The sequence below is a fragment of the Chiloscyllium punctatum genome, chromosome 38, assembly GCF_047496795.1.
Source record: "Chiloscyllium punctatum isolate Juve2018m chromosome 38, sChiPun1.3, whole genome shotgun sequence".
Lineage (NCBI taxonomy): Eukaryota > Metazoa > Chordata > Chondrichthyes > Orectolobiformes > Hemiscylliidae > Chiloscyllium > Chiloscyllium punctatum.
The window spans coordinates 26,454,714-26,467,248 of record NC_092776.1 but is presented as its reverse complement, the minus strand read 5'-3'; the positions used below and the strand labels follow the sequence as shown (position 1 = coordinate 26,467,248).

Genomic DNA, 12,535 nt, shown 5'->3' with positions numbered 1-12,535 from the left:
GTCGTGCCTGTGTCGTATGTTGATCACTTTTAATTTGAAAAACATAAATGCTGATTTAGAATTGATTTCAATTACTATATTCAACCCATATTCCCTTGACCTATTTTTACAATCTATTTTGGCATAATTTTCTGAATCAACATTTTCTATGCCATTTGCTTATAAATGATGTTTACTTCTTTCTAGATTTTAAAAAGCCCAAATTTTTCCTGTCTGTTTTCATATTTCAGTAACATAGTACAACGATGAAAAGAAAACAGAAAGGCTTCCATTTGTATAGCACTTTGAATGACCACCACATGTCTTAATGCACCTAGCCAGTTAAAGTTTTGTCTAGTGGTCACTGTCTTTATGTAAGAAAAGTGACTGCCAAATTACAGATGACATGAGGCGACACAGTGGTCCAGTGGTTAGGATTGCTGCTTCACAGCGCCAGGGGCCCAGGTTCAATTCCCACCTTGGGCGACTGTCTGTGTGGAGTTTGCACATTCTCTCTGTGTCTGCATGGGTTTCCTCCGGGTGCTCCCATTTCCGCCCACAATGCAAAATGCAAAAGATGTACAGGTAGGTGAATTTGCCATGCTAAATTGCCTATAGTGTTAGGTGCATTAGTCAGGGTAAGTAGGGGAATGGGTCTGGGTGGGTTACTCTTCGGAGAGTTGGTGTGGACTTGTTGTGCTGAAGGGCCTATTTCCACACTGTAGGGAATCTAATCTAAACATGGCAAGTTCACACAAAAATCAGTGAGATAATGACCAGATTACCTGTTCCTATGATACTGATCGATTGACCTCCATTCCACTTTCCTGTTCAATTCCCACATTCCCTGATTGCCCTAGGATCAAAAATCTATCTATCCTAAGCTTTAATGTACTGAACAATTGAGCATCAACAGTCCTGTGGGTTAGAGAATTTCAAAGATTCACAATCCTCTGAATGGAAATTTCTCCTCCTTCTCAACGCTAAATGATAGTCTCAAAATCAGCAATGTCCACCGTTCTAGATTATGGCAAATTCCCTCTTAGAATCTACCCTATTAAAACCCCTTTAGAGTTTCTCAGTTCAATTAGATCACCTTTTATTCTTCCAAACTCTAGCGAGTAAGCAGTTTTTTTGACCAAATCTCTCCTAATAAGACAACATGGTAATTACATGATTCAATCTAGTGAACCTTTGCCACCTTCAAGATACATAGTCCTTCCTGAGTTAAAGAGACTAAACCCATGCAAAGTACTCCAGGGGTGGTCTTATTGAGGCCTTCTTTAATTATAACATAAATCCCTTGTTTTTCACTCCAAATAACTTGCAAAAATGGCAATATACATTTGCCTTCCCAACTGCTCATTGTTGGGATGCATGCTCTTGTCGTGCTTCCTGCACAAGGGTACCCAAATCTCCCTGAACATTTACAAAAAAGTATTTCACCATTTTAAAAAAGGCATTCAGATAGCAAGTTTTGAAAAGGTTTGTAGCTCAAGTTATGGTTCTAGATGTAAGTTTGCTTGCTGAACTGGAAGGTTCATTTCGAAAACAAACCTTCCAGTTCAGCAAGCAAACTTACATGCATTTTCTAGTTTTCCATCAAAGCGTAAAATCTCACATTCACCTGTATCTGCTATCTTATTTCCAATTATTTACCCTATTTCCCATTGCAGTGTCTGCATGTTTCCTCACAGCATACTTTCCCACTTGTTAGCAAACTTTGATATGTAATCCCTATTCTTTTATCTGAACAAGGATTTATGAAATTAAAGGTTCAAGTTAGGAAGAGTAGTAGAGTCCTAGCATTGATTCTGGTGCACCGCATTCAACATTTTAACCCCAACCTGACTTAATGCTTTCTATTGTTCCAAAATTTGTATCCATTCCCAAATTGTCTACAGAATTACTTTGAGCTAAACCAGTGGCATTTCATAATGAAGCTTGTCAAATCTTTTTTATGTTGTGGCACACCACATTATGTATTCTTAACAACCGCTTGGGATCACTTTGTCAAAAGTAACAGGATTGATCAGGTCTACGTTTCCTCTTCTGATGTAGCTTCTGCTTGCTAGATCAGTACTGTTTATATAGGTCACTATCACTGACAGCCACCAAATACTTCAGTTTTACTTTGATTAGTTCTGTTACTGTGCGGAGTACAACAAATAAGTTTATAAGGGTGAAGAATCACTCTTCTTTTTTGGAAAATTGGCACTATTCAACTTAGACTCACTGCCAGGAATCGGTTCTTCACAGATTTCTTCCCTTGTCCCGCTTAGCAGTAGATATCATCTGTTGCTGAAGCTTTATTAATTTTGTGGGGTTTTCTTTTGTCTAGGATGTCTTATTTATATCTAACACTAACTTTATTTGGAATTTTCCAGTGTGGTTGTTTGTGCCTATTCCAGCAAATACTGGGAGGAAATATGTTTTGTGTATTAACCCTCCACAGTACCAATTCTTCATTTCTGTCCTATAGGACAGCACTATGATTTTCACTTTTTGCCCCCTAAAATGTTGCTGGACGAAGTTTTCCACACGTAATCTACATCCTCACATCTTTGAATTTATCTCTTTTTTTGAGATTGTATACTTGTTTGCAAAGAACCTGAGTATTTCTGCATCTCCAATTATGCTGAACTCTGTAAATCTGTAGCCGTCATCCTAAAAATGTATCACAATTGCCACTCAGTAAGTTATTATAAGTCAATTTCCATAAACAGATTCAAATGTACAGTCTTTTGTGGTCTCCTTGACACACATTCATGAAGCAACCATTTATTATATGTAAAAACCCAAATTCCTAATTATATACTTGATATTCTATCTTTAATTTTAGATGATTGCAATTAAAATAAATTAGATTTTTCTTTAACCTCTTCATAGAACAATTTGATTCTGTTACCTTTGCTTAATAAGATAGAAACTTCATGTCTCAACCTCACCAAAATGTACAAAATAAAATAATATAAAACTAGAATAATGAAGTTAAAAATCACACAACACCAGGTTATAGTCCAACAGGTTTAATTGGAAGCACACTCGCCTTCGGAGCGACGCTCCTTCATCAGGTGATAGTGGAGGGCTCGATCATAACACAGAATTTATAGCAAAAATTTGTAGTGTGATGTAACTGAAATTATACATTGAAAAATTGATTGTCTGTGAAGCCTTTCATCTGTTAGAATACAGTGATAGTTTCACTTCTTTCATGTGTAAATCACAAAACCTTTTTTTAAAAGTTGCATTCTCGGGTTAGCCGTTAACAATGGTGATAGCTAGACAATATGTTGAAGGTGTTAGTCCCCTGTGTTCTCTGTCTATGACCTGATGTTTAGATTGATTCTAATCTAAATAGTGAGATAACAGAGTTTTACATAAATTCATGCAGTTTTTGAGCAAAGTGCAATTTAACTCTGCAAGTACAAATTCACCCCACAAAATATATGTGTGCATGTGGGTCTTTGTCTGTGTGCGTGTATCTGTCTGGGGTGGGGGTTGTGAGTGTGAGAAAGTGTGTGTGTGTGTGTAGGTGTAGTGAGTGCAGAGTGTCTTAAGTCTGTGAGGGAGTGTGTGTGTTATAAGGGTGTGTGTGGGTGTCTGTGTGCACCTCTGTGTGTACCTGTGTCCGTGTGTATAGGAATATCTGTGTGTGTGTGTAGTGCAATGGTGATCACCTGTAATGTGACATGAACCCAAGGTCCCAGTTGAGGCCCTCCCTATGGGTACCGAACTTAGCTATCAGCCTCTGCATGGCCAGGCTGGCCGAGCAGAGGCTGATAGCTAAGTTCGGTACCCATAGGGAGGGCCTCAACGGGACCTTGGGTTCATGTCACATTACAGGTGATCACCATTGCACTACACACACCTATTCCTACACACACCTATTCCTACACACACCTATTCCTACACACACCTATTCCTACACACACCTATTCCTACACACACCTATTCCTACACACACCTATTCCTACACACACCTATTCCTACACACACCTATTCCTACACACACCTATTCCTACACACACCTATTCCTACACACACCTATTCCTACACACACCTATTCCTACACACACCTATTCCTACACACACCTATTCCTACACACACATACTCTCACATACACACGGACACAGGTACACACAGACGCGCACACAGACACCACACACACCCTTATAGACACACACACTCCCACACTCACACATAAGACACTCTGCACTCACTACACCTATACACACACACACACACACACACACACACACTTTCTCACACTCACAACCCCCACCCCAGACAGATACACACACACAGACAGACAAAGACCCACATGCACACATATATTTTGTGGGGTGAATTTGTACTTGCAGAGTTAAATTGCACTTTGCTCAAAAACTGCATACATTCATGTCGAACTCTGAGCTCAAAAATTGCATGAATTTATGTAAAACTCTGTTATCTGACTATTTAGATTAGAATCAATCTAAACATCAGGTCATAGACAGAGAACACAGGGGACTAACACCTTCAAAATATTGTTTAGCCATCACCATTGTTAACAGCTAACCCAAGAATGCAACTTTTAAAAAATAAGTTTTGTGATTTGCACATGAAAGAAGTGAAACTATCACTGTATTCTAACAGATGAAAGGCTTTACAGACAATCAATTTTTCAATGTATAATTTCAGTTACATCACACTGTAAATCTTTGCTATAAATTCTGTGTTACGATCGAGCCCTCCACTATCACCTGATGAAGGAGCATCGCTCCGAAAGCTAGTGTGCTTCCAATTAAACCTGTTTGACTATAACCTGGTGTTGTGTGATTTTTAACTTTGTACACCCCAATCCAACACCGGCATCTCCAAATCTAGAATAATGAAAGTATGGTATTATACTATATTGTAGGGATAACATGTTGAACATGTATGCATTTTAGCTATTATTCTAATTACTTGTATTAGTTATTTTAGGTCTAAACCTTATATATTAATTCCTTGAATACTATTTGTTCTATTGATGAAGCTTCACGGTAAGGCACAACAAATCTACAAAACCTTTCTGTGCAGTAAGGCCGCAACACAGGTAAATGTTGAGGGACAGTCTCGAATCAGTGAGAGCATGTTGGCGCAACCACATCCATTCATGTTTCAGAAACTGCAAGACCAGGTAAAATATTTCATGTTCATTTTTGTGGATAGATAACTTTTGAAAGTGTTTATTGCAATAACAGTTATGTCTACCTCAAACTATTTAATTGCAATGCGAAGGTTGAAAAGCAAATTGACTGTTTTTCAATTTCTGGCTGTTTTGTCAGTTGATTGCTATATGCTTATGTTAATAGTTGTTGTATAGGTATTGATTATAATATTATAAATGGTTAAAGACCGGTTGCCCAGATGCTTTGGATTCTGGGTTTGGATTCAGCACAAGGATCAGGCACTTATCAGAAATAAGCCTGAACAGTCTCTAAGTCTGTGGACAGGCATTTGTCACAGAATGCCAAGAGGAGCAGTTGCGTATACCATTACATTCAGTGGTTTGATGAAAGGCTGATAATGAAAAATGAAAAGGCACTGTAGAGAAGATTCTCTGCTTACTTTCTCTATTATTTTCTCCCAAAATCTCATGGCCACTTCTGGATTCTTACTTTGCCCAATGTTTTATTTTTGCCTAATCCCTACAGGCTGCTTTGTATTCCTTGACTGGTCTCTTTCAACCTCTTGTCCCACATCACAGCTCATCCCTATAACAAAAGCATATAAAGACCAAAACAAAATGCCAGTTATTTCAGTTTAAACACGCGTAGCTGACTCTTTTTTTTTTCCTAATGTAATAATTTTTTTTAATGTAAGGAACAAAGTCATTAAAACCAAAAACTCTGCCCCATTAATCAGAGGTCAATTTCACAGAATGTGACTACCATCCTTTGACATCCGTTTTGGAAACTTCAATTTTGCATATTAATTTCAAACACCATGATCAATGCTATTTTGCTTAGCACCAATAGTTCTGTGTGTTTGAACTACACATTTTATACATTCTTTTGGTTTCAGTTAATTTTTTTTTTAAAAAGTCAAGTATCAAGATTGTAACATTTATATTTTAAAATCATATGTCTGATAGTGTTTAATTCTGCTCTGGTATGTATTTTGTTTTCTCATTTTAATTGCATTGACCTCAGTTATCATTTGTTTATAGTGGAAGTTTATACAAATATTTAAACAAATTTCTCTTCATGCTTGCATTGTACCTGAGATATGTATAGATTGTAGTTACATAAAAACAGCACTTTTAACATACCTAGTCAGGCTTTACACTTGCACACCCAGTTTTGATTATTTATAAACTGCCATCAAAGTGACAGTCATATGTTCCTCACATTAAGCCCTTCAAATGGACTACTTTTATTGTATCTCAAAAAACATGGATAAGTACACTTACAATTTCACTTACCTTTTTATGGGTGATAATTTAGAGTCTTTTTTTTCCCTTTGTTAATAATAAGTTGCTCAGTGCACAGACTGAAAGGAAGAAAGCCATGAGGGTATGTGTGAGAAATATTTGATGGGTGGTAGAGGTTATTATGCCAATATAAATGTCTACAATATATAATCATTACATGGATGGCAAGAGCTTTAGAAGCAATTAATAGTGGTCTACTAGGAGAATTTACAGACTCAGAGCTGGACTCATTTGTGTTGCACCAAGAGAACCTTAACTCCAACCTACAGACTGCAATTCTTTTCAAAACATTTGGTTTTCAGAAGGATCTGGATGTGGAGATTTCCCTCTTCGATTTAATGTTTTCAGTTGAAATATAATTGCTATATAATATAATTGCAGTAAATATCAGTCCTTTGTCCTTTTGGTAATGGAAACATATGAGGCACAGAAAGACCAATGGTGAAGAGACATAACTACTTCAAAATATCGTAAAGGACCAGTCTGACCAGTCTGGTATCTGGTGTCTGTGTATGGCAGTGGAACTGAACTCTTAAGAGCTGTGTATTTGGAGGATCAAACTTAATTTTATAACCATTCTAAACCATACTGTTTTTGTGTTTGGGGGACTAAGTGTCCTTCTGTTTAATTTATTGTCCTGCACTGAGTACTTAGCCTAGTCTGCCCAGCCCTGTTAGAATTTTATATTTTTCAAATAGATACCCTCTCATCCTTGTAAACTCTAATGCATACAGGCTCAGTCAAACCAATACCCATTTGTCTGGATGGGTGCAGCTCTAACTACACTCAAGAAGTTTGACACCATTCAGGATAAAGCAGCCCACTTAATTGGCTCCACATCCACAAGCAGCCACTCCCTCCTCCATTGATGCTCAGTAGCAGCAGCGTGTGCTATCTACAAGATGCACGGCAGAAATTCACCACAGCTTCTTAGACAGCACTCTCCAAACCCGGGACCATTTCCATCTATAAGGACAAGGACAGCACACAAATACGACCATCACCAGTGGCACGTTCCCCTCAAAAAGACTCAGCACCTTGACATAGAAATATATCACCATTCCTTCACTTTGGCATTCTCAAAATACTGGTATTTCCTCCCTACAATCATTGTGGGTTAACCCATAGTATATGGACTGCAGTGGTTCAAGAAAGCAGTTCATCACCACCTTCTCAAGGACAACTAGGAACAGGCCTTAAATGCTGGCCAGCCAGCAACATCCACATCCCATGAATGAGTTAAAACCAGAAAAAAAACTCTCCTCACAGGGCAGTGTTTATGCATATATTGACTTTTCCAGCCAATAATCCAGTCAATTATATTATTTGCGTGAATTAAAAGTGAAATAGCTAAGAAATTGAAGTCAGGTTACATATTTTTAAAAGCTTATTTATTCAACATGCAAATTCTTTCAAAGGCTATTGTACTTTTTAGGCAGTGCTGTCAACTGCAATGTTGATATATACTGAATTACAGTTGAAATATTTTGTGTTGAGAGGTGATCTAGTGTTGATAACAATGAAGTCAGTTTCAGGATTTAAAATTCCTTTTCCCATGTCAGCAATCTGCAAGCAAACGGAGCACTTGGCTCCAGTGGTGCCTTGTGCAAAATATTTTATTTCAACTGAAAACATTATATCGAAGAGGGAAATCTCCACATCCAGATCCTTCAAAACAATTCTTCCAAATGTTTTGAAAAGAATTGTAGTCTGTAGGTTGGAATTAAGTTTCTCTTGGTGCAGCACAAATGCGTCCAACTCTGAGTCAGTAAATTCACCTAATAGACCACTATTAATTACTTCTAAAGCTCTTGCCATCCATGTAATGATTATATATTGTAGACATTTATATTGGCATAATATCCTCTACCACCCATCAAATATTTCTTCAAATTTCTCACACATACCCTCATGGCTTTCTTCCTTTCAGTCTGTCCACTGAGCAACTTATTATCTATGATTTCAATCACTTCAACTCTCCAATAGCCTCAAGCCATCTTGCGCCCTCACCTTTGTGTTTACAGTACCTTCCCTTCCTCCTGAAAATTTTCTGTCCATTTAAAATCCCCTACCCATTTGCAGAGCGACTTATTGTTACTATCACTGATGAGGCAAACTCTGATCAATCTTTTGTATTGCTCTCCTTCTATTTTTCCTATCATCCCCCACGTCTAAGCCGACTTCTTCTTTCTGTAACTTGCCCTGTATTAAAAACTCCTCCCCCAACTCACTCACATCTGTACTCTCAAATTTCTTCCTGTCTAATTTGTGAGCCTTCAATATGACATCTAGGCAGTTGTAAACTTGTTGAGATGGTGATGAACAGTTGTGATTTTTGTTCCTTGTACTACTGTTTCTCATCCTATTTTGTCCCTGGTATATCCACATGGACAAACCCGTTGCCTTTTAGTTCAAGATAAGTGGGGAGTCAATTATCTAGCAATCCAGAAAGTCAGGCTAATGCTCTGGGGGCATAAGTTTGAATCCTGCCATGGCAGATGGAGCAATTCAAATTCAGTCGATATCTGAAATTAAAAAGCTGTCTAATGGAAACTCTGTAACTGCTGTTGATTATCATAAAAATCCATCGGGTACACAACATGGTTTAAGGAAGTAAATTTGTCATTCTTCCCTGGTCTGGCCTATATCTGACTTTAGACCCATAGGATTATGGTTGACTCTAAACTATTCCCTGGGCAGTTGGCAATATATCTTGGTATAGCCAGTAATGTCTACATCCTCTGAATGAGTAAAGGAAAAATATCTAGTTAGATCACTTAAAGCAGTATCAGCTATGCTTTCAATCACTAAAACTGACCACAGCTCAAAGACCATCCAAGAAAGCAAAGATAACCTGGTTTCTCTTCAGAACTGACTCTATTCTGAAACTACCATGCCTCTTTCATTCTAACCTCCAACAACAAGGGCAACAACTCCTGAACCTTTTCATTATATAAATCATAACATATTCAGCTGCCTCTGCTACTTCATACCAGAATAAACTTTCTCTAAGTTCCCCTCTTCCCTTACTGTGATTTTACCTCTTATCAAGAGCCTGTTTTTTCTAGGCAAAATCTTTGAACCTGTTATTACTCCCCACTCCCTAATTATATTTATCTTTCTTGGAACTCCTCTTTTGAATCCTGGTTCTGTCCCTGTTGCTGTACAGAAATAGTGCTTAACCAAAGTCACATGATCTTCTAGATAACCCCCTTCTTGATTTGCCTGCTGTTTTTGATGGGTATGACCACAACATTCTGCTCCAATGCATGATTCTGAACACCTTCTGAAGAAGGGTCACTGGACTCAAAATGTTAACTCTGATTTCTCTCCACAGCTGCTGCCAGACCTGCTGACTTATTCCAGAAATTTCTGTTTTTGTTTCTACTTCCATTGTGTGTTCCTTGTTGTTTTCTCATGTTTGTCTCATGTATTTCAGTTAGTGTCACCATTATTGCATGAAGTTTTGAGCACTCAATCATGATTCTGTGCTTCATTTCACAATATATTTACATTTTTAACCCAATGATTTAGGAACTAATGATCAGAATATTTTTTAAAAAGTTATAATACTTCTGCAGTTCCCATTAATGTGGTCTAAATAAAGGAGCCATTTTGCTATTTTTCTTTCCTATTCTGAGGGTCTAGTTTCTGCTTTTCTGGAAGTAATCTATATTTTAGCCTGTTCAGGTTTTTTTAAATGGCTATAAATCCATGGCTCAGTCTGTCATACAATTAATTCCTTTATTCTATCTCTTATTTTTGGTAATTTTCTCTGCCCATCCTAAGGTTGTTCTTTTTTTTTAATCTTGCCCTTCAAATAATTATTTTGTAAAACATGAAAACTTCTACGTCAAAATATAATGACGAACTGAAAGTGCAGAATGTCACCACCTGTTTGGTGATAGGAAAGAATGTAAAAGAAATATACATTGGAATGAGAAAATGTTCTTCAATTCAGCCACTTTTGAAAATAGCAATTCTGTGCCATTACAGTTTAAAGGAGACTGTGTAGACATATTGGGCTTTTGCCCGAAACGTCGATTTCGCTGCTCCTTGGATGCTGCCTGAACTGCTGTGCTCTTCCAGCACCACTAATCTAGTATTTGGTTTTCAGCATCTGCAGTTATTGTTTTTACCTGTGTAGACATATTGTTTACTCTTGAAGATGGCAGGTTCCCCCCACAAGTTAACCCTATGTTTCTCTGAGGATCCACGGAGCACAGACTTTAGTAAAGATTGGAAGAGATCAGTGCCATCACGTGGCAATGCTGTAATTGAACAGTTGAGCATCAGTTGTTTTTTTCTAATTTGGAATTGAGTTTTTAAGAAGTATACATGAAGCAATATAATTTCTACTTTAAGTAGCTTTCACTTCAATGAATCACATAGTTTCATAGATGATAAAAGTGCTGCTGTTTGATTGCATCATTGTTTGACACGTTACGTTTTTATCTTTCAGATATTTACTCTTATGAAATATGACAGTTACAATCGTTTTCTGAAATCTGATTTATGCCAGCAAGTCAAGCAACTGGAAGAAAGTGGAAAGACTTCCCTAGATTCTGATGAAACTGTACCGAAGAGGGCATCCAGGATTTATAATCGATAACTAAACTTGTGGACTAGCTTCATAACAACTGTGTGCTTTCTTAGCTTTACTTGCTAATGGACTGTAATGATGCCTATTGGTTAAGTGTTGACTGTGTTGGAGAAAAGCATGCATGTAATCTCTGTAAATGATGGTACTGAGTATTCTCCGGTAGGATACATGTCAACACAGGGAGAGAGGACTGCAGATGCTGGAGATCAGAGCTGAAAATGTGTTGCTGGAAAAGCGCAGCAGGTCAGGCAGCATCCAAGGAGCAGGAGAATCGACGTTTCGGGCATGTGCCCTTCTTCAGGAATGAGGAGAGTGTGCCAAGCAGGCTAAGATAAAAGGTAGGGGGTAGGGACTTGGGGGAGGGGCGTTGGAAATGCGATAGGTGGAAGGAGGTTAAGGTGAGGGTGATAGGCCGGAGTAGGGGGGAGAGAGGTCAGGAAGAAGATTGCAGGCTAGGAAGGTGGTGCTGAGTTTGAGGGTTGAGACTGAGACAAGGTGGGGGGAGGGGAAATGAGGAAACTGGAGAAATCTAAGTTCATCTCTTGTGCTTGGAGGGTTCCTAGGCGGAAGATGAGGTGCTCTTCCTTCAGCTGTCATGTTGCTATGGTCTGGGACACCCGGACCAACCAACCCAACCACCCCATGGCTCAACACTTCAACTCCTCCTCCCACTCCACCAAGGACATGCAGATCCTTGGACTCCTCCATCGCCAGACAATAGCAACACGACGGCTGGAGGAAAAGCGCCTCATCTTCTGCCTAGGAATCCTCCAACCACAAGGATGAACTCGGATTTCTCCAGTTTTCTCATTTCCCCTCCCCCCACCTTGTCTCAGTCCCAACTCTCGAACTCAGCACCACCTTCCTAACCTGCAATCTTCCTGACCCTCCGCCCCCACCCCCACTCCAGCCTATCACCCTCACCTTAACCTCCTTCCACCTATCGCATTTCCAACGCCCCTCCTCCCTACCTTTTATCTTAGCCAGCTTGGCACACTCTCCTCTTTCCTGAAGAAGGGCTCATGCCCAAAACTTCGATTCTCTTGCTCCTTGGATGCTGCCTGACCTGCTGCGCTTTTCCAGCAACACATTTTCAGCTACATGTCAACACAGCTGTAGACCAAGAACTCTGAACAATGGCGTGTAAACTTCAGCATCAGGATGAATAAGTAGATATTTTGGATACTATCTCTGCGTTTCTGATGTGAAAAGCAGCAGGATTATATCGTGATTGATTTCCTGGGTACAAGACCAAGACTACCATTTGCCTTATACAGCTGTCCCAACTAAATTTTGGAATACATTGGAGTGCAGGTGATGACAATAGATTCAATCATTGCTTTATACTACTAAATATTGTGAACTGAGAACAATCTTTTAAAAAAAATCAGGAAAGGCAGGAGAATTATGCTTAATTGTATAATGTTTGCAGTCAGTTAATTTTATCCAGAAACCGGTTCACTATCAAATGGTGAAATATTTTCCCAAGCTA

At 38.7% G+C, this 12,535-nt stretch overlaps 1 protein-coding gene across 1 annotated transcript in view; it reads left to right on the top strand.

The window, feature by feature from the left end:
* The window catches only part of LOC140463465 (regulator of G-protein signaling 10-like), a 35,470-nt gene extending 24,202 nt beyond the window's left edge, over positions 1 to 11,268 (top strand). The window contains exons 4-5 of the mRNA XM_072557446.1: positions 5,001 to 5,144; positions 10,903 to 11,268. Coding sequence (XP_072413547.1) covers positions 5,001 to 5,144; positions 10,903 to 11,052 — 294 coding nt within the window. The 3' untranslated portion in view covers positions 11,053 to 11,268. The remainder of the gene's footprint in view (positions 1 to 5,000; positions 5,145 to 10,902) is intronic.
* Positions 11,269 to 12,535: the final 1,267 nt, after the last annotated feature.